Source organism: Hippocampus guttulatus, chromosome 10 (assembly GCF_054856545.1).
Source record: "Hippocampus guttulatus isolate MCC_2025c chromosome 10, RoL_Hgut_1.0, whole genome shotgun sequence".
Taxonomy (NCBI): Eukaryota; Metazoa; Chordata; class Actinopteri; order Syngnathiformes; family Syngnathidae; genus Hippocampus; species Hippocampus guttulatus.
The window spans coordinates 1,271,267-1,292,050 of NC_141270.1; the positions used below are offsets into that span (position 1 = coordinate 1,271,267).

Genomic DNA, 20,784 nt, shown 5'->3' on the forward strand with positions numbered 1-20,784 from the left:
GCAGAGCATAATGATGAGAAATTTAGAGAAGGACAAAGTGATGACTCAGCCAAGGTACGAGAGGTGGCGACTAAGCAATGAAAAAAAAATAAAAAAAAAGGAAAAGGTCAACGCTGCGTACTTCACTCTGGCAACTAATTGACGTTGACTGGAGGATGAGGAGGGAGGATGAAGGGAGGGGTCACAAGCTGAGAGGGGGGAGGAGGGAATGGTGGCCAAACCAGATGAGAAGCAAAAAAGATAACAGGAAAGACGACTCATTCATCTTGGTCTTCCGGCAGCCTAATGACCAATTTTCTGTGGGTGAGTGTCTTTGCGCGCGCGCGCGTGCGCGTGCGTGCACACGCGTGTGCGAGCACGCGTGTGCGCAAAAGCGACAAGCTGCCATTGGGAAAGACAACACTGCCCTCTAGTGGTTACAAAGGCAAACAATCAAAACATCAATGCAAAAAAAAAAAAAGGAATTTATAAAATATTTTACTGTCTTGTCTCTTCTCGTCGGGCATTAGTATAACCATTTTTAAAAAATTGCAAAATATTAAATTCTCAATGTTCAATGACAAAAAACAAAAAATTAAAATTGCTGCCATGTATTGACCGGCGCTGTAGCTGTCTACACTGATCGTCACTGTTTATTTAAATGGAATGCGTGTCAAGTGGCGCGTGGCTACTTACTAGATCGTCCAAAATACTCAAATTATTGATAAAATAACTCGATGAAATAACGCAAATAAATGTCATGATTTGGTTTGGGACCAACAGGGGGCACTGTAGGGCTCTCCCTGCAGCTGCACACCTGTTGGTCGTTATGTAATTATTAGTTGTATAAAAGGACTCCCGCCCGAACGCTCAGTGTCGGGTCATTGTTTGCTCTTGGCTACTGTCATGTTTGTTTGTTTCGGTCATGTTTCTGTTATTGAGCTTTGAGCTTCTTCCATGGTTTTGTTTGTTACTTTGGGTTCGTTTTGTTCTTGGGACTTTGTTTTAAATTTAGTTTTCTGTTTTAATACAATTCATCAAGTAGAACCTGCTCCTCCCTCCTGCCTGCTCTTTGGGGCTTACCACCACCTTGCACGCGTGACAATAAAAGGCTGTTTCGCCAAATAAACGCCGCATGTACTGTAAGTCAATTCAAATTGCTCCAAAACTAAGTCGATCGAAGCTTACTTATTCGTTTTTGCAACTTATTCGAATCTGCCCTGGGAGTGTTGGCACATCTCGCCCGTTTTTTTTTTTTTTGTTTGTTTTTTTTGTTACACGCTCCCTCACGAGTCTAAACGCTTCACAAAGGCACAATTTGTGACAGCTCTTGAATTGCGCGCCCCCCCGTCCCCCGTGGACCAAATGACGGATCCAGTTGACGCAAGCAAACGACGCCCTCTGCTGTTGTAAATCTGCCACCTCAAAATATCAAACGATACAGGACTGGACAGTATTGCCTTTTCAGTGAGCAAATCTCAATAAAGGAGTAAATTAACTCATGTTAAAGAGGATCTATGATTGCTTTTTTAAAATAATTATGTATTTTCTCTTCAATTAGTCAAGCGGTTCCCACGTGTCAATAAAATGCTTCAGAATACTCCAAGTACTGTATAAGAACACTCGTTAATCATTTTTTATGCTTTCCCTGAGTCCACTGTATATTCGTATGCGCAAACACCAGAGGGGGCCCCAAAATGTCCTACGAACCGACGTAAAAAAATAAAAATAAAAAAAAAACGGTTTACTGCAATTCGTTCAATTCTATTGATCTATAAATTACGGCCTGCTTTGATAAAGTATGATAATATTTTAGAGTTGTGCGTTTTTATTGTGTTTTGGAATGGATTTCTGACATTTCCATTCAATTCAATGACGTAAGAAGATTTGAGAAAGAATCTGAAGGCGCCAGGCGCACACCGTCTGTCCCTAATCAAGTGTCCGGTGTGTCACCTGGCACCTGCATGGCGAGCACTTCCGGCCAATGTTGTCTCCGCGGACCAGACTGGAGTCTGCACGTCCTCCCCGCACAGCAGACGTGCTTCCCGCGTGCGCGTGCGCGTGCGCGCCGAGGTAGTGCGGCGAGTCAAATCAGCAACCGCGGAGGAGCTGCTGCGGCTGGAGGCGACCTACCGCGTGGATCCCGCCCCTCCCTCGCCGCCCCTGCTGCGGTTGTTTGCGGCTGTCGGATACGCCGGAATCACCCCCCCCCCCCCCCCCCCCCACCGAACAACCTCCCTCCCATCCCCAGCTCGGTCCACAAACAACATGACGCGTGCGGCGAGTTTATCCGGATTGTGTGTTTTTCTGGGCTGGGATTTCGGGTCCACTTGTTCGTCCACGGGACACCCGTAAGCGTCGCGGTGAGTGTGGGGAAGGCCGCCCGGACCCCGGACCCCGTCCCGACCATGGTGGTGTTCAACGGGCGGCTGCGCATCCGGATCTGCGAGGCGCTGGACCTGAAGCCCACGGCGTGGTCCCTGCGTCACGCCGTGGGCGCCTCGGCCAAGAGCTCCAAGGGCTTCCTGCTGGACACGTACGCGGCGCTCAACGTGGACGAGTCGCGCGTGGGCCAGACGTGCACGCGAGCGCGCACCAACAGCCCGGCGTGGAACGACGACTTCACCGCGGAGGTGCGCGACGGCCGCGCCATCGAGCTGGCCGTCTTCCACGACGCGCCCATCGGCTACGACCAATTCGTCGCCAACTGCATCATCGGCTTCGACGACCTCCTGCAAGGCGGAAACAAGCACTTTGAGGACTGGGTAAGCATCTTTACCCCCCCCCCCCCCCGCCGCCCTCCATATTTTTTCATTTTTTTACAGTGATTGGTTTTGGGTTTGTTGTCCTTGTTTGTCACGTGACTGCATAGCAGCATGTGCTCGTTTGATTGGCTTTCCTGTGTACTGATAACTGACGTCAACATTTTCATGACGTCACGGGAATTCAATCAAAAGAACGTAGCGATTTCGATCCTGTTGTTGATATTGCTTATCAATCCGATTCCTGATCAATTCTCGACGCATTATCATTGGGCGAGGAAATGAAATGCAACCAATTATTTCTGATCATAGAGGAGATGGACACAATCAGCTCATGATTTATAAAAAATAATCGATTGATCTGTTGAGAATTTTTTTTAGTCAATGATAAATAGAATAAAACAAAATCAACTTTCAAAATGTCGCTCTGTTTGTTCAAAGACAGGAGCGTGCTTTCAAATGTGTCATCAAATTGACAACAGAAACAAAAAGTGATGATGATTCGGTTCCGAGTTTGGCCTGCAATGCGTCTGAAGGTGTGGAAACACCGTTGCCGATTGTTTTCCAAAGAAAAAGGACATCTTTTCAAGTATCTTATTTTGACAGAACGCATGTATAAAAATAGACAACAAGACATAAATATCAAGTGGTCGTCGTGCATGTGATGATGCTCTCAAACTGTCATCGCGAGTCCCCCGTCCTCGTGTTATCCTGCCGGCATCTGCACGACACTGTTTTGCTCATTTTTTTCAGATCGCTTTGACAAGGTTGTCACATTCTCTGCTTAAAGGCAAACAACCCGTTTTTTGCTATGTACTTGTTGTTGCTGCTGCTGCACAGCCGCTCAATCCGCTCGTCTCCAGAGCACAAGTTGACGTCAGAAATGAAGCGGTGACTCGGCAGGTGCCGACGTTTTGATGTCCTTTCCCGCTGTACCGAAGGCGCACTTGAACAGGCGCCGTTTTCCCGACACTTGATTAGAAGCTTCTGCGAGAGGACGCCCTCTGCGGCGGTTGACGTCTCCAGAGAAAACAACAGGCAGGCGGAAAAAAAAAAAAAAGAAAAATCCGCTCGCGGCAGCGTGTCCTCGCCTGCCCTGATTGCGTCGTGACACGTAAACATCGCTCTCGCATGCATGTCGGATGACTTTGGAGGCGGACCGGATCATCTTCGGAATCGGCTTCTTGTTTTGTTTAGCTCCAGCTTTGCGAAATCCTCGCGAGTGGGCCCGTCGTTTCAAAGTAGCAGCGCGAGGAACATCTGCAGCGCACTGCAGCCATTCGACTCCGCGTCAACATTGTTTGCCAATCGAATGGAGCCGAACGCCGCCGGTTCCAACGAGTTGTCGACTCCGTCAGCCGGCTTGGAAAATTAGGACCGGAAACGGGCGTCGATGCTCTTTCGGCCACTTTTTTTATGAATGAAACAAACCTCGTCAAAGAATTGCGTCATCAAAAGACAATTCCCAGCACACCTGGCCGGCAGATTCAATTTAGATCGTCATGCTGCGCCGCCGTAGCCAACGATGAAGAACGAACACAAGAAATAGTCCACCGACCCACGTTTCCTTTATGCTAACGTTAGCTTGAGTTAGCATAAATCGTCCTGCACGATAACGTTTGACTTGTTGCTCGGAAATACAAGAAAGGCCGCGTGACCTGACCTCCTCTTGGCCCCGTTTCCCTGAGGGGGGGGGGGGGGGGGGGGGGGGGTGGACGGTCGGGCCCGAGGAAGCGTGCGCTGGCCACAGCGTGTGTAACGTGTGTGTGTGTGTGTGTGTTTGCGTCTAAAAATAAAGGCGGCATGAAGCAGGCTCGACTTCCTGTTTTCACTGTCAGTCGACTTCCCACAGAAAGAAAGAAGGGAAAAGAAGGTGCTACCCCCCCCCCCCCCCGGGCGCCTCCGCCAACGGTTCTCATGCTTCGGCGAGGTTTTTGTCGCGAGACGTGCGGTCAGGCAGAAGCGTGCGGAATGCGGCGCGCACCTTTGGCCGTTGCCGCCATCGTAAAATTCAAGCAGACGGGAGCTGCTCACATTCCGTCTGCCGAACGCGAATGATGCCTTTTAATGCTACGCGTCTTCAATGGACGTTGTCGGGAACCAGTTGCGGGAAGCTGAATGATATCTCTGGAAGACCCACAAAAAAAAACAACAAAAAAAACTGTCGATAAACGATCCGACAAAAGACACCAGAAGGTCCGCCATCGGGATTTGCGGCCAGCGACCGATTTGCGCTCCTTTTTGGTCATTTCCGGCAATCGTTGAAAAACAAAGTCGTGCTGGAGATTTGGTCACAATCAACTACGCAGACAAACGAAGGTTGCTTGATTCATCTTTTTTTTTTGTCATTCCTCATTAAATTCCGTTCAGGAGATCTGCCCCCCCCCCCCCGAATTCTTTCTTGACAAGAATCACTTTTGATTGAGGGTTATTCATTTCTCATATTTTGGAATTGTCGCCAACGTCAACGAGTTTCTGTGTCCATCTGATAAAAATGAATCGGCGGTCGCCGCGCTCGAGGAAACGCCGCACCCAAATCGGCTTTCGCAATGGCGTCGTCGTGCGAACGTGCATGCGTGAAATCGGCGTCGCGCGAAGAGATGTGAAAAGACGGCACACTCCAAATATTTGCGGTTGCTATGGAGACGCTCCAAACCACAACACCATCCGATGAGTATAGTGAGTACATTCATGTTTGAGAGTATCGACGACGACGACGCTCATGTTGCCCGCGCACATTTTTCTCATTCTCCGCCCACCCGCTCCGTGAAGAGTTGTTGGCATATTTATGTGCTTTTACTTTCTAGTTTTGTACTTTTTAGGGTGCGAGAAGCAGGCGATACCAAGGCAGTTGTGGGGTTTTTTGTCGTCCCCCCCCCCCACACACACACACAGCCACTGAATTGCCTTTTGGGGATCTCAGCATGCTTATATCCCAGAAAACCGGGTTAGCCTCACAGTGCAAAGGTTGTGGGTTCGACTCCGGCTGTCGGCCTTCCTGCGTGGAGTTTGCATGCTCTTTGCCCCCCACCCGTGCCTGCGTGGCTTTTCTCCGGGTACGTCGTTTTCCTCCCACGTTCCAAAAACATGCGTTTGCAAGTTAAAAGTTTCACGCAAACCACCTGATGAAATAAACTTTGGGTCAATTCTCGACATCATTTGTTGTCGCGGTCAAGTTTGGAAGAAGAAAAACGGAACGAAAACAAGGCAGGATGTTGTGCCTGTGACGGAGAGCACGCTTTGCGCCGACACACTCCAGAACACACACACACACACACAGTCTATCACAGCAGAGCATGTACAGAAGGCAAAGCGAACAGAGATTTGTGTTGCCTCTCCACTCCTAAAAGATCAACTCAAACAATTTATGTTTGGTTGTTTGGTTTTTTTCTTTATGCTTATTCACCAAATGACATCACAAACTTGACCGACACGGGGGTGAAGTTGTGTGCTTGGGTGTCTAGTTGAGTGGCAATACATAATCAAGTTATGGGAAGAGTGTGTGTGTGTGTGTGTGTGTGTGTGTGTGTGTGTGTGTGTGTGTGTGTGTGCGCGCGTGTGTGTGTTTCCTTCCTCAGGCCTTGCTATATTTGGAAGCGTGTCAGCACCTGCATGTCTGAGCGCGTTTGCAGGAAGGGAGCGATTGCGTTTGGGACGTTGACCTTTTTAAGGCCGCCGTAATGTCATCGGAATTACCGAAATCAATCAAACTCGCAATGAATGGTGTTTTTTTTTTGTTTTTCCTGCAACGGGTTGACGTGCGTGGCTGGCTTGCATGATCGGCAATACGCGGGTAAAAAAAATTTGTTACACAAAATAAAAGAGTGATCTGCATCTGGGTAACATTCGCGCGGCCACTTGATGAAATAAAACTTTTTTCCAAGTGTAGTGGGAAACCGGCACTCGGTCTGGTTCCAGCGTGGAGGTGGCGTGAATGACTCGTTCAAGTTTCTCCAGCAAATTTTCTGATTCGTTGTCGTGCCTCGGCTGCATGAAAAAAAAACCGCCCAATTTGCTGATGCAGCAGATTTGTCCAAAGTCGGCATTTCACCCCCGCACCGAACGTTCCCTTTCGCGGATGCAAAATAGTCACCTGCGTGTGCCCCCCCCCCACCCCTCCTCCCCCGGATGACCTTGAGTGGGTCAAAGTTCTGCTGTCACCGGAGCACGGAATCTTTGGAACACGAGGAGTCGGGATTCAGAGAACCATCGTAACGGTCGTAACTTTTGTTTCTCTCGCAATCAAACAGTCAAATTAAATCTTCAAGACGGGAGTGTGAATGGTTAAAAAAAAAAAAACCCCACATTTCTTTGTTTGGATCCTGGACAAAATGTCGTGACTTCCACGGTGCGTGGCAATTGTTGTGCAAGACGGCGCCGTCTTCTGCTTTGCCGAGTGAACCAACAAAGGCTTCGTCCTTGACGTGACAACTAAAACAAGGAATCAATCAAGGGACCCTCCCAAAGCAGTAAACTCTCTCACCCTCCATACCTCGTCTCTGCTTTCCATCTTCTGTTTACATATCGTGACATCTTCTCTTCGTGTGTGCGTGTGTGTGTGTGTGTGTGTGTGTGTGTGTGGACCTGCGGAGGCTTTTGCAACAGTGAGCCACAAAACCCTTTTGTACAGAGAACCCACACTGCAACAAATGTTGTGTTGAGGTTGCTCAATTTCATTTTGTCAAGTGGTTGCGTAAAACAAAATCATCTGGATCCAGATCCATGTTTTAAGTCAATGTGTCGTCTTTATTTTGAAAGGTTTGAAAGTTAAGGGGCCCGTCTCACCGGCCCGGAGACTCGCCGGTGACCTGACGCCGACTCGAGTCTCCGTAATGTCTCTTGAAGACTTGCCCAGATCTGTGCGACATCTCCGAAACGTCACGGAGACAAATTGTTTCGGCATCGCAACTCAATTTTACTTCTCCGGCACTTTCAAACAACCACCGCCGTAGCCAAAGCGCTCTACCTGGAGCGAGAAGAATTCATGCAAAAACAATCAAGTCAAAACAAAGGCAGTAGAAAGCACGAAAGACTCCAACTAAAAAAATCAAGTCTCGTGCTGAGTCAAAAAGCCTGAAAATAAAAACGAGTTTGAAGAGGCGGTTTAAAGATGGCCGGCGAAGGGTCCGATGGGCAGCGGGGAGCGCACTCCGCCGGCGTGTCGAAATCAGCCGTTGGCTTTTTTGTGTCCTGATCTTATTTCTTTTCTTCCTCCTCTCCGCTCTGTCTTGGCAGGTTGACCTGGAGCCCGACGGGAAGGTCTACGTTATCATCGATCTTTCGGAATCGTCGAGTGAAGGTACGATCGGTTCGCAGTTTTTAGAGCCAGCTGACATGAAAACTCACTTCGCTCGCTCACTGGCGTGGACGTTTGTACTGGTCCGAGCGTACATTTTTCAGCGGCTCCGGTGTGGAAGAGAGGCTCGCCCGGCTTGTCCGAGAAAATTTCAACTTCAACGTAACTGCCTCGAACGGCTTCGGATTTGGCATCAGCACAGCTTTTGAGTTGATGAGAAAGACGAGGCGCCGAATATCAGCTTGCCGCGTCCGCAGTGAGCCAGAGAAACGTTAGAAGTTGGACAATGTTGGCACGTCGCCCTCCAACAGAATAAGAAACCGAGTCCGATATGTGTTGCGGTAGGTCGTCAAAAGTAGGGCTGAACAATATGGACAAAATGTACGGTACGACCCTGAGTCGGATCATTGGGTACGCTGGTGCGGGGCGGCAAAATGGCCACGCGTTCTCCGTGTGAGCACGCGCGTGTGCGTCGGCTTTCAATTGTAGTCATTAGTGAAATGTGTTTGCACAGCCTCGCATCACATGTTTGACTTGAGAGCTGCAATCAAACTATTTAGCTCCTCCCGCGCGCTAGCGCGCAGGACAAAGTACCCTCTGTTGCTAAATACGCTCCCTGCTCGAACGCAACCCGATTCACTTCTGTGGAAGGAGCTCACGTGAGCTTGCGTGCACCAGACCAAATGTCCCATCGATAAAGGCGGGATGTCACGCGTGGTGCCACACAAAATAGACAAAGAACACACACACACACACACACCGACACTGCATCCATTTGCTAAATGAATGTTAACCTTTCAGCTGGAATTCCACACATTTGTTTGCCAAAGGGTGTGTGTGTGTGTGTGTGTGCGCGCGTGAGTTTTGATCCGTTTCCTTTCATTTTGGGCCACGTAGTAGTACAGTGCCATCTGGCGGACATGTGGTCAATGTGCAGCTTCATTTCAGACAAAGCCAAATCAATCAGCAGTGAGGCTTCAAGGTGAACTTTTATTGAGCCGGCGTGTGCATTTCACGTGCGAAAAATCTCGGAGACCAGCACAAACAAATGCGTGACATATCGGAAAGAGCGCGACCGCATCCCCGACATCCCTCAGAAGGAAGAACACCACGCTCTGCTCACCGTGCATACCACCACCCACACTGAGCCGTCTTATGAACCATTTCGGACGTGTTGAAGTCGGTGTTGGCGCTAGCTGGAAAAAAATGTGAGCGTCCGCCTTTCTTGTGATTTTTGGCATAGCGGCGACGGCCATCGGCGACAATGAGGAGCGCGTCTTTCGCCAGCGGATGCGTCCCAGGAAGCGGCAGGGCGCCCTCCGCCGACGGGTCCATCAGGTCAACGGCCACAAATTCATGGCCACCTACCTGAGGCAGCCCACCTACTGCTCGCATTGCCGCGACTTCATATGGTCAGTCGCACGCCAATCGCCATCCGCGCGCTTGCCCCCCCCCCCCCCCCCTCCCGCTAGATTGCGCTTCACCGGTGGCCCATTCCACTGGACTATTGAACAATGTCATGACTGTATTGATTTTGAAGCGCGACATTCATTATGGAGTGTTTTTTTTTTTTTTATGTCATCGCACACATTTGAAATGTGAATATTTGGGGGGGGGGGGGGGGGCTGGAACAGATGAATGGAATCCCCATTGATTTCAATAGGGAAAGACGATTTGAGGTCGTTTTGAGTGAAGCGCATGAATTCAACTTGTGCCTCAAGGGCCCCACTGTACTTTTCTCCATGATGTGTACAATGAATAATAGCCCCCCCCCCTCCCCGTTCCCACCCAAAAAAGCTCGGAACCACTTGGTCACGCTGTTAAAAGCAAAAGTGTCTCCAGACTTTTGAGCAAAATGCCCCCTTTTCTTACTTTTGTTTGTTGTCGTGGCGTGTGGACCCCCAGGGGCGTGTTGGGCAAGCAGGGCTACCAGTGTCAAGGTAGGCAAGGGCTCACCGCGGATTCCGTCCTGCTCCGGATTCACGTGTTGACGTGTTGCCTTGGGCTGCAGTCTGCACGTGTGTGGTCCACAAGCGCTGCCACGAGCTCATCATCACCAAGTGCGCCGCCATGAAGAAGCAAGAGGACAAAGCGGAGGAGGTGAGCGCCGCCGAAACGGAGCGCGGCACACACTTCAAGCCCAAGCATCTTCTTCTTTTTCTTCTTCTTCTTCTCCATGTGGTCGTTCCTGCGTGTCCCGCAGCCAGTGGCCTCGCAGCGGTTCAGCGTCAACTTGCCGCACAAGTTCCGCATCCACAACTTTAAAGTTCTCACCTTCTGCGACCACTGCGGCTCACTGCTGTGGGGTCTGCTGAGGCAAGGCCTGCAGTGCAAAGGTACGAGTGTGCCATTGGAGGCTTTTGTTTTCCAAAGACACCTTTGAAGGCAATTGCTGAGAGCGTGAGGCTCTTTGGCGCCATGTCTTTTTTCACGATATACTTGGTGGGCGGGAGGGGGGCACGGCTAAAATGGCGCCGCGTGACGCACTCCCCGGCAGTATTAGACCTTGAGTGGCTTCGTTGTTGGGTTAGCGCTTGGTTAGTTAGCTCTTGTCGCGACGCATTCAGCCCAAAAATGCATCTTCCCTTAGTCCACCGGTCCGCTGGCCTGGCCACATTAAAGTGCCTCGTTGTCGGACGTGCGGAAGTAGGAGAAGGGCAGACAAATAGAAAGACCGGGGCGAGGGGATGTGGTGACTGCCTTTAGAGTGCCTCAATGTCAGCCACGAGTGCGTGTCAGCCGTGGTCAGAAAGGCCTCAGGCTGGAGCAGTTGCTTTGGAGCGCCCCGTTGTAGCGGCGAGTGTGTGCACGTCACACGGGAAAAGGAGAAAAATTATTGCCCAACTTGACAGTCAAGATGGACTTCACATTGGCCTGGCACTGTTAGAGTGCCTCGTTGTTGGCCACGAATGAGCTTTTCAACATAGAGAAAAGCAGAAGACCAAAGGGTGAGGGGAGACTTTTCTCTATTTTAAAAGTCCAACTTGACAGCAAGGATGACAACGGGGGCTTTACTTTGCCATGACAGTTTTAGAGCGCCTCGTTCTTGCGGTGTGTAAAAACCTGTGACGACTCAGTGGGATTTATGTGCGCGTGTGTGTGTCAGTGTGTAAGGTGAACGTCCACAGGCGCTGCGAGAGCAACGTGGCGCCCAACTGCGGCGTGGACGCCCGCGGCATCGCCAAAGTCCTTTCCGACCTCGGAGTCACACCTGACAAGATCTCCAACAGCGCGCAGAGGCGCAAAAAGTCGCAGGTGGGCGTCGACTGCAGCCGTCTCCCCCAGCCAATCAGCTTTAAGCTGCATATTGGCGTTCTCCCGTTGAGATTGCGGCATCTCATTGCGCCCTCCACGAGGGCTAATTGATTTCAGTAAATCGAAATAGTTTAAAAAAAGGAAAATGAAATGAAGCGATTGAAATTCAATTGAATGAAAAATCATTTCTGGAAATAAATTACACAATCATTCTCGAGGGTGAAACATGAACAATTAATTCGATTTCAATAAAACCAAATGTTAAAAAAAAAAGTCAAGTCTGTGCTTTCCTGCCCCACAAGCAAACACTGGATAAGCAGTTCATAGATAGATGGTAATTACGATTCTTTATATTTCAGAAAAAAAAAAATAATTAATCATTCAGGACAAAAAATGTTTCTGGTTCAAAAGGGGGAAAAAAATGAATTTTTACATAAATATAAATAAATGTGAAACTTTGAAACGCAAGCCAAGTGAACCCACAAACAACAATTCAGTCTTTTAAAACATCGAATAATATCGAAATACACAACTGCAAGTTTTGAGATGGCGGCTGATGTCCCACATGGTGTCTGCGCAGCTCCCTCGGGCTCACAACCTCGAACGGCTTCCTCAGACCAAAGAAGACCGCACCAGGTCGGCCCCCGCGTCTCCGTGTGACCCGGGTACAGACCGTCACACCATCAACCAAGAAGAAACCCACCACCACCAAAATGATCATCATCCGCCTCTCTGAATATATCGATTATTTTTTTGCGTGTGCGCAGATACGAAGGATCTGGAGAACATCCGCAAAGCCCTCTCCTTTGAACATCGCGGCCAGGAGCTCTCGTTGCTCTCCGCCGCCGCCGCCGCCGCGGTCACGGATGAGCGACGGGAAAACGGCCAGGTCGAGGCCCACGCCGCCGCCGAGCCCAAAAGGATGGACCTGAGAGACTTTGTGTTCATCAAAGTGCTGGGAAAAGGAAGCTTCGGAAAGGTCAGCGCGCTCGACGCAGTTTGACGCTCGAGGGCGCAGGGGGGGTTCGGGGTCACGATTTGAGAGCAGAGAGTTGAATTCAACTCTTCTCCGAAATCGTCCTTGCTCATCGGAATCGGGCTGGCGGAATAAAAATCGACCGCGTCGGATAACTCGGCCACAGAAATAGGTTGACAAAAACGTTTTGCCTCAAAGCTTTCCCGATGGAAAAGTCAGCAGGGTCAATGATTGTAAAATCATTTTTTCGTGCAATGTATGGAATGTCACTGCCACCGCCCCCCTAAAAAAAAATGAAATACATTTTTGGAATGAAGAAGAAGAATGCCACTCGACATGATAGTTTCGAAAGACAGTCGTTGCTCTTCTCCTTTATGGGGTGTGCGACTCGGCCACTGGGGGGCAGTGTAGTACATCCAGACATTGCTTAATTGAGGAAAAAGACCATCATGACAAAACTGCAGTAATATTGGTCATTTTTCGCAGAGGATAAAGAATGCATGCCCGTAAGTATTTTTATATCGTCTGTCTCCCTGCGTTTTGATCGTTTGTGTTCAAGCAGAAGATTTTTATATTCACGCCAGTGTAATGATCCTATCTACGGCATTGTGTGTTAGCATTACAGCCGCCAAGTTTTGTTGTTTGGTTCAAGACGCAAGGTGCACTTCTTTTAGTTTTTATGTTTAGTTTGACAGTAAACGTGGCGGACGCCACTTTTTTTTGTCTTGAAGAACTATCTACTCTCTGCTGCTCAAACAGCGGCGCCTAAGATCGCTCGTGTGTATTTTTGGCGTTCAGGTGATGCTGGCCGAGCTGAGGGGCAGCGAGGAGGTTTTTGCCGTCAAGGTGCTGAAGAAGGACGTCATCCTGCAGGACGACGATGTGGACTGCACGCTGACCGAGAAGCGCATCCTGGCGCTGGCCCGCCAACATCCCTACCTGACGCAGCTGCACTGCTGCTTCCAGACCCAAGTAAGAGCGCCTGCGTGTAGCACGCACCGCCTGCAGAGGGCGCCAAATGGCCACCGGTTACACATATCTGCACCGGTGGCACAATTACAACTCAATATCAATTACGATCTATGAATTAGGAACGTTGAATCCCCCCCCCCCCCGCCCTCATCAATTGGAGCAAATAATTACAAGTATATTTGTAATATATATATATATAATATATATAATATAATATATATATATATATATATATATATATATATATATATACAGTATATATATATACTATTAATTTTTTTGGGGGGGGGGTATTGTTGCATATGAGCAATCTGAATGGCTGAACAAAAACTATGCCAACTCTATTGATGAATGCATTTCTTCACATGGGCACCCACCTGATCTCGCATGTGCATACCTTGTCTAAAACAAGTTACCCGGCGTGACACGGATCCGGAAAACTTCCCTCCATCGTGGGCAGGCATTACCCCTCCCACCATCAGGGAACTCCTCCGTACACAAATATCTTGTTTAAATACTCCCCAGGTGTGTTTCAATAGCATTTATGGTACCCAGTGTAAAACTTTACACACTGTTTTCAAATAATAAAAGCACGTTTAACATTAAGAGAGGCTGAGAGTGATGGACAACACATAAATATAGTTTTCTGTTGCCACACGACTTAACTCACCAAAAGAATCAATAGTCATGCGCAAAGATGTTCATTATAAAAGGAACCTACCGTTGTCTCTTTCTGTCTGCGTCAAAAGCAGGATTGAAGGGGATTTAGCGAACCCGAACCCTCACCCCTAACTTCTAGCCTAACCCTAACATTACCGTTCAAGAATCTTCAGCAAAGACGAGACTGAGCTTGAAATACTTCCCGCTTTCATTCTTCTTTCAAACAAAATAATGCATAGCCATCTAGTGATTGAGAGTGGAATTACACCCAAAACAGAGCTATAAGCTGAAATAGTGGCACCGCAAATTCTGAACTCACAATTGTACGGGTGGCATGTGGGTTACTGTTATTCCGTCCAAGTTGTGGCGGCACATAAGAAACAAAACCAAACAAGGTTCGACCAAAGCTGTCTCTTTGAACTCAAGCCGTCGACTGGCATTTTGCAAGAGTCGGCATCCGGAAGTACATATTTGTATTGTAGGAAATCATTTTCACCGAACTGAATTCTTTCCGGGTGCAAAGGAGGCACATACAAAGTGGATATTAACTTCATTTGCCTCACTGCTAATTCACGTGAGGTCACCCCCGAACCCCTTTCCCATTTTTATTTATTTAGAATGACGCCTCAACTCTTGAATTGTCAAATGAAAACTACGGAACAATGAAACGATGTTATTGCAACACGCTAAGCGGGAGAAAAGCCGCCGGCCATACATTGAGTGGCACTTTGAAGGGGCCCCTGGAAGGGCAACGACTTCCTGTGGCTGATGGATGTTTTGTCTAGCACATGTTGCATAAGTGTTCCCGTCACGGAATGTATGCGCGCGTTACGTCCGCGTCCGCGCGCACGCGCGCTGAAGTTAAAGCCGACGTCTTTTCATTTCCATCCGAGCCTGACGGCGCTGGGACGTCGACGCAGGTGCCGACGCTCGTCAGTCGACAAGCCAGCGAGTACAAAAGTGTGCGCCGCCGTGGCGACCACAACAAAAACTTGTGAGCTGAGGTTTTTGGCAATTCGGCAGCTTCACGTTGGACGTGACTCATGTCAAGGATAAAAAGTCATCATTAAAGGGGACCTCCGGGCAGCTTTCTTTTCAATAGTGTGCACCCTCCCGACCAACGTTATTATCGGGAAATATAAAAAAAGTACAAGTGAAATAAAAACGAACCATAATGTTGAATTCCAAATGACTGACACTGCCCTCCAGAAGTCTTAACACGCTTCAGAAAATCTGCATATAATTGATGCCCACTGAAATCCTTTGGGAAAACGAAAAAAAACAATTGAACATCCCCCTCCCCCCAAAAAAGAAATATTGCAATAAATATGTATTTTCCACCCAAAAAAATCTCAAATATATATCAAAAAAGGTATGTTTGCTATCAATGTTTTCGTGGATTTGGGCTAAACTTCCTCATGGATCTCAGCGGGGAAAAAAAAACTTTCCCTGAAATCGCAATTAAAAGCAAAAGAAGAAGAAGAAATTTCACTTTCAGCGCCTAAAAAAAAAAAAAAAAAATCAAATTAGGACAAAAGTTGCATCCACATCCTTGACTGGCTGAGGTCAACAATTTCAATGAGTGCGATCTTTGTTTATTTTCTCGGAAGGTTCTGGAACACTGCGTGATGGCGTCTCCTCCAGAAATCATCTATTCCTGTTATGTCGCTCGCACAACAAACACAAACAACACACACACACACACACACACACACACGCGCGCGCGCTGGGTGGGCGACCGGGAGGTCACATGACAGGTTTGCTCATGCCCGTCGAGTCGCCATCGCACACACACACACACACACACACACACACACACACACACACACACACACACACACAGGCTACAGACAAAGGGATTCTGGCTGCTTATGTAACATTTTTGATACTTATCATGTGTATTGTATGGACCCGCCTACCTGCCGCTCCACTACACACACACACACACACACACGCACATGCACGCACGTGGTCTCTGAGCAGCGTGTGATCACAACAAACAGGCCCTCGGAGACACACTGTATACACTGTACATTGACACACACACTTCCTGCTTTTGAGGTCTTGCGTAACGCCTGCTCAGCCGGCTAATAACGAGGTGACCTGTCGGACCGCCGCGGAGCCGTGTGAATTTGACATTTGCTTTGTTTTTGTTTTTAATAATCCAGTTGAAAAGTACGGAGGCCCTAAAGTGAGTGTTGGGGGGGGGGGGGGGGGGGGCGGCTAGCGCTCGCACGGGATAGACTTTTCTCGTTAGGACGAGAAGGTTTCGCATCCTGACAAGAAAGTTTTCTTGTTAGGATGAAAAAGTCTCTCGTTAGGGCGAGAAAGTTTCTCGTCTGAAAGAGAAACATATTTCTTTCTTTATGTTATTTTTTTTTCTCTCCCTGTCACTTTAGCGGCTCCGTAGCAATGCAATCCCAATTGCATTTCTTTGCGTGGTTTTGCAAACGTTGGCAATCAAATCCTCGGCCTCCCGCTGACAAGTCAGATGTAAATTTGGCCACGAGTTTGCCACCTATGACTGAGCGGGCCCTCGACGTCATTTGCAGGCTGCTAATCGGAATCACGGGGAAACCCGCAGAAGATTTTCCCTTTTTTTTTTTTTTTTTTAATGTAAATTTTTCAGTGAGTCCTGGAGTTCACCCACGACTTCTTATTGCGCATTTTTCGCCGCAGCCCAAATACACGCGTGGCAGTCATGGCAGACATTTTGCAAGCACACTTGACTCTTTTTTTTATTTTTTTTTGACTTCCTGTCAACTTTGTTGCGCCCCTCCCTTCTTCCTCCCCCTCCTCCTTGCTTTGCAATCAACTGTGGCATCGCGCCGGTTCTCCTTATCGGCCTAATTACAGCGCAGCAATGTAAATACGGTTACGCAACGGTAGCGGCGGCCGCATTCCGCTGAAGACGATTGCACGGATGGTCTGGAACGCCAACGCGCATCAACCCAAAAACACTCACGCGGTCAAATCATTTATATTGATGATCTTTGACAAAACCGAGTCCCCCCTGCCTCATCGCCAAATTCTTGGTTATACGGAGGAGATATAGATATGTAATGTGTATTTTTGTTTTTGTTTTTTACTGGCAATAAAATCTCAATCATTCAAGTAATGAAACTTGGATTTTAAGGCTTAAAATCAGACCCGAAAAAATGATGTATAGAGACAGATTCAAATCTTGAAATAAGATGCCACTAGCGTACGAGCTAGCACAAGTCAAAGATGAGCCAAGGCTCACGGAATCTTTTTTTTAAAGTAATTATGACTTAAAAATGCGAATTTGCTGTAGTCCACCGCCACAATTTTGATTGATATTTTTTTTTAATTCAACAGTTCACACCTAGATGATGAAAATTTCATGTTCTTGACAGTGCAGTCATTTTTTTGTTAAGAAATGTCAGATTGATCATCAGATTTGCAGCAAGATTGTAAAATAATTGATTGGCGAAATTTATTTTTTTTTTTTAACCCAAAAATGGGAATCATTTGGAATACAGTAATCCCTCGCTAGAACACGACTCATCTTTCATGGCTTCGTTACTTTCACGGAGTTTCTTTTATGCGGCTTTTTTTTTTTTTAACAACGCATTGTTTTCTGAATCCGGGACCGTAAGGGGACCGTAGACTCATGTCAACGGTCGCCACGCCTCATCGTTTTACAGCTTGCCAAAATGGCCCCATGACAAAACCCCACATTGTCGACGAAACGTTCTGTACAGTATTTCTTAAAACTTTCAGTTGTTTGCAGGCAAACGATAAATATCTATTTTTTTTTTAAAGGCTTTGGCCCCGAAAAAAAGCTTGAATCTTTGGTTTCATTCCAATACTTTATTGTATTGTGTAAGTAACTGTTGTAAAAAAAACAAAGACCACGACCTCACGAATTTCACTGATCACGGGTTCCTTTGGGGACGTAACCCCCCCGTGATAAATGAGGGATTACTGCACTGTCTTCTGTCACTTTTCGCGATCCCCCGAGATAGTTGAATTTCCGCCACATCGAGGTTTGATTGACGCCTTTAATAACGGTGAAGTAGCGGACGAACACCGCAGTTGTAATTTCTGTCTTATGAGGCTGCAAATATAGTGGCCTGGCCCGCTTTGGGGCTGACTGTGGCCCCCGGACTCCAATGAGTTTTTCATCCCTTCCATCAGCGGCGCGCTGGGCTGCGATGCGGCGGACGGCGTTTATTCATGCGCTCCGTGGTCGTGATTTGGGCCAGTAACACGAGCCGCTTGACCTTCTGGCCCAGCCGCCCTTTCGTGCATGCACGCGTGCCGTCGATGTTGTTGTGGAGGATGAGCAGGAGGAGGAGGGTGGACTCGGTGGGCTTGGCAAGCTTGGAGGGGTTGGAGGTGCTGCTAAGGCTCAAGGTACAACATACCAAAAACCAGAGAGGATTTGGACAATCCAGCAGGAAGTAAGCGCCTGACGGCAGTGGAATGCACTTGTGAACGTACATGGAGACGGTCGCAACTCCTCAGCGAGCTGCAGAAATAGTTTTTGTTTCTAGCATGAGGATAAAGAATATATGCCTGTAATAGCAGGGGTGTGGCAGCCCACGCGGGGCCACATAAAATGAGGCGGCGGACCGGATTTGGACTTCGGGCTGCGCGTTTGACACCTGCGGCTTAAACCCGCATTGTTCTTTGTTATTCACGTGTTGTGTTTTTGGCCACCGTCGGGCTGGAACAACATCAGGTGGGGGAATTTAGTCAGAATAAATTCTTGACAAGCTTCCAGGCCCACACATTCAGACACGTTTAAATGGCAGAATGAGCGCGTGGTAATCAGCGAGGTCATCTTTGGCAGGAGGAGGCTAAGCGCTAATAGCTCTCAATGTTCCGATTAAAATAAGCCAGGCTAGAAATTCCCTTTTTTAAAATGTTTTTTTAGAGGGGAGGGCTTGTGTGGTTTTATTTTCATTCTCACTTTCCTGCAGAAGACATCACAAGTTTGTGTTTGTGCGACTGCCCAGTGACCTCAGTGCACTCACTTCGCTTGGCCTTGATCGTAGTTAGCAAAATTTGGACTGGTCTCAAAGCGACCTCATGTCAAAAATGTCCCGTACACTCAGTCGACGGCATGGCCTGGACGAACGGGCCATTCCGAAGATCTTTCTGGTCTGATCCGATTTTAAAATACTCCATGACGTGTTTTCAAAGACCTGCTCCAGGGCAAAGGGCCCCGAGGACGACATGTCTCTCGAACTGTAGCGTTTGACACTATGGACCACAATATCTCACCACCTTGTCGACCGATGTGGCCAAACTTTGGATTGCTTCCGATCTTATCTGGCAGACAACCGCGTGCGTCAGCCTATGCTGTGATGTTTTTGGGGGTTCCGCAAGGTTCGGTTTCAGTGCCGCTGCTTCTCTCTTTGTATTTGCTGCCTACGCTTGAAAACAACATGAGAGATACTCGGTTGCCCCTTTTGCACATTTCGTGTCTCCCGTGCTTGTGGTCGAACACGACGCGAGGATGACTGGGGATTGTTGAGGAGAATCAAAATGCTCCTTACGCGCTCCCGTTTCCTGGTGGGCTCGCACAATGGCCTCGTCCAGATCCCTCAGACTCTTTATATACGCTGCTGTTTATATCACAACACACACGCGCACGCGCGCACGCACAGATCGACTTCCTACGTGGCAAAAGAAAGCTGGAATGCAGGAAGGTCCATTTTCAGCAGCAAGAGAACAGAGCTGGCAGGCTGCGCGACAGTATTGTGTGCGTGCGTGCGTTAAAGGAAGGGTGTCACACGGGTGGGGAAGGATCGGATCATTGTTGTCTCCCGTCGGTCAAATCGGTCCGGATTTCGGGGGCCTTTTATGCAACGAGCCGGCGACCGGTCCGTTGTTTGCCTTTTTGTGCCTGGCCATTGTCTGGCGACCAATCCGTCGCTTGTCTGTTAGCGCCGCGCGTGAGCGGGTGGCTAACGGCCCATCGTCTTGGCAAGAAACGCCACCGGCAGCCTGGGGCGTTTTTCGTCGAGTGCGGTTCTGGAGAGTCCCTTTGCGATGTCCCCCATCGTCCATCGCGCCCGATTCGAAGGATTAGGATGGTTTTGGAGCTGGAGGGGGGGCCTCTCCAGGGCCGCACTTGGGCACCGCTGCTCGACCGCATAGCCGATGTGCCCTGCCGTTGTCTTTCAGGAGCGTCTGTTCTTCGTGATGGAGTACGTGAACGGCGGTGACCTGATGTTCCAGATCCAGCGCTCCAGGAAGTTTGACGAGGCGCGCTCGCGATTCTACGCCGCCGAAGTCACGTCGGCGCTGATGTTCCTGCACCGCCACGGCGTCATCTACAGGTAACGCCCGGCGTGACGCTGCTATCTCGATCTTAGCGTGCGGCATCCAAAAAAAAAAAAAAAAACACCGTGATGCGGGATTCTGGTTAAGGGAAGCCGTTTTCAACTAAAAAGGAAAACTTGGTCAAATCCGACCGGAATTCAACACCCTCGTCACCATCGCCCACGTGATTAGGGAACGGGGATTTCGGGCGGCAGTTCAGGCCCTGCTCTTCTTGGTCTCGTAAAATAAGCTTCCCCAAAGAAATGTGACTCCTGTGCGACTGCGTTTGGGGGGGGGGGGGGGGGGGGGTTCCCTTTTTGTGATGCATTTTTGGACTGGTGCAACTGATATTCCTGAGCCACTTAGACTTTGGGAAATGTGGGATGTAGATTGAATAGACACAGAATAAACTCTTTCATTATTGAATTTGGACGACGGTGGTTTCCGGCGCCCAAAAAGCCCAAATTGACATCTCTCAAAGTTCGAATCTGACATGAGGAAGCATCGTTCATCAACCAAGGCCGGAATTTCTCCACAATATTCTTGTTTGAGCTCAAGACGGAGCTGCTCGTCAAACAAAGACTTGC

The 20,784-nt window shown here is 48.6% G+C and overlaps 1 protein-coding gene across 1 annotated transcript in view; it reads left to right on the plus strand.

The window, feature by feature from the left end:
• Window positions 1-1,971: 1,971 nt before the first annotated feature.
• The window catches only part of LOC147198803 (protein kinase C epsilon type-like), a 29,236-nt gene continuing 10,423 nt past the window's right edge, over window positions 1,972-20,784 (plus strand). The window contains exons 1-11 of the mRNA XM_086121630.1: window positions 1,972-2,744; window positions 7,977-8,040; window positions 9,281-9,449; window positions 9,943-9,977; window positions 10,049-10,137; window positions 10,241-10,373; window positions 11,144-11,292; window positions 11,873-11,957; window positions 12,060-12,271; window positions 13,067-13,240; window positions 20,060-20,214. Of these exons, the coding sequence (XP_085977756.1) occupies window positions 2,388-2,744; window positions 7,977-8,040; window positions 9,281-9,449; window positions 9,943-9,977; window positions 10,049-10,137; window positions 10,241-10,373; window positions 11,144-11,292; window positions 11,873-11,957; window positions 12,060-12,271; window positions 13,067-13,240; window positions 20,060-20,214 (1,622 nt within the window). The 5' untranslated portion in view covers window positions 1,972-2,387. The remainder of the gene's footprint in view (window positions 2,745-7,976; window positions 8,041-9,280; window positions 9,450-9,942; window positions 9,978-10,048; window positions 10,138-10,240; window positions 10,374-11,143; window positions 11,293-11,872; window positions 11,958-12,059; window positions 12,272-13,066; window positions 13,241-20,059; window positions 20,215-20,784) is intronic.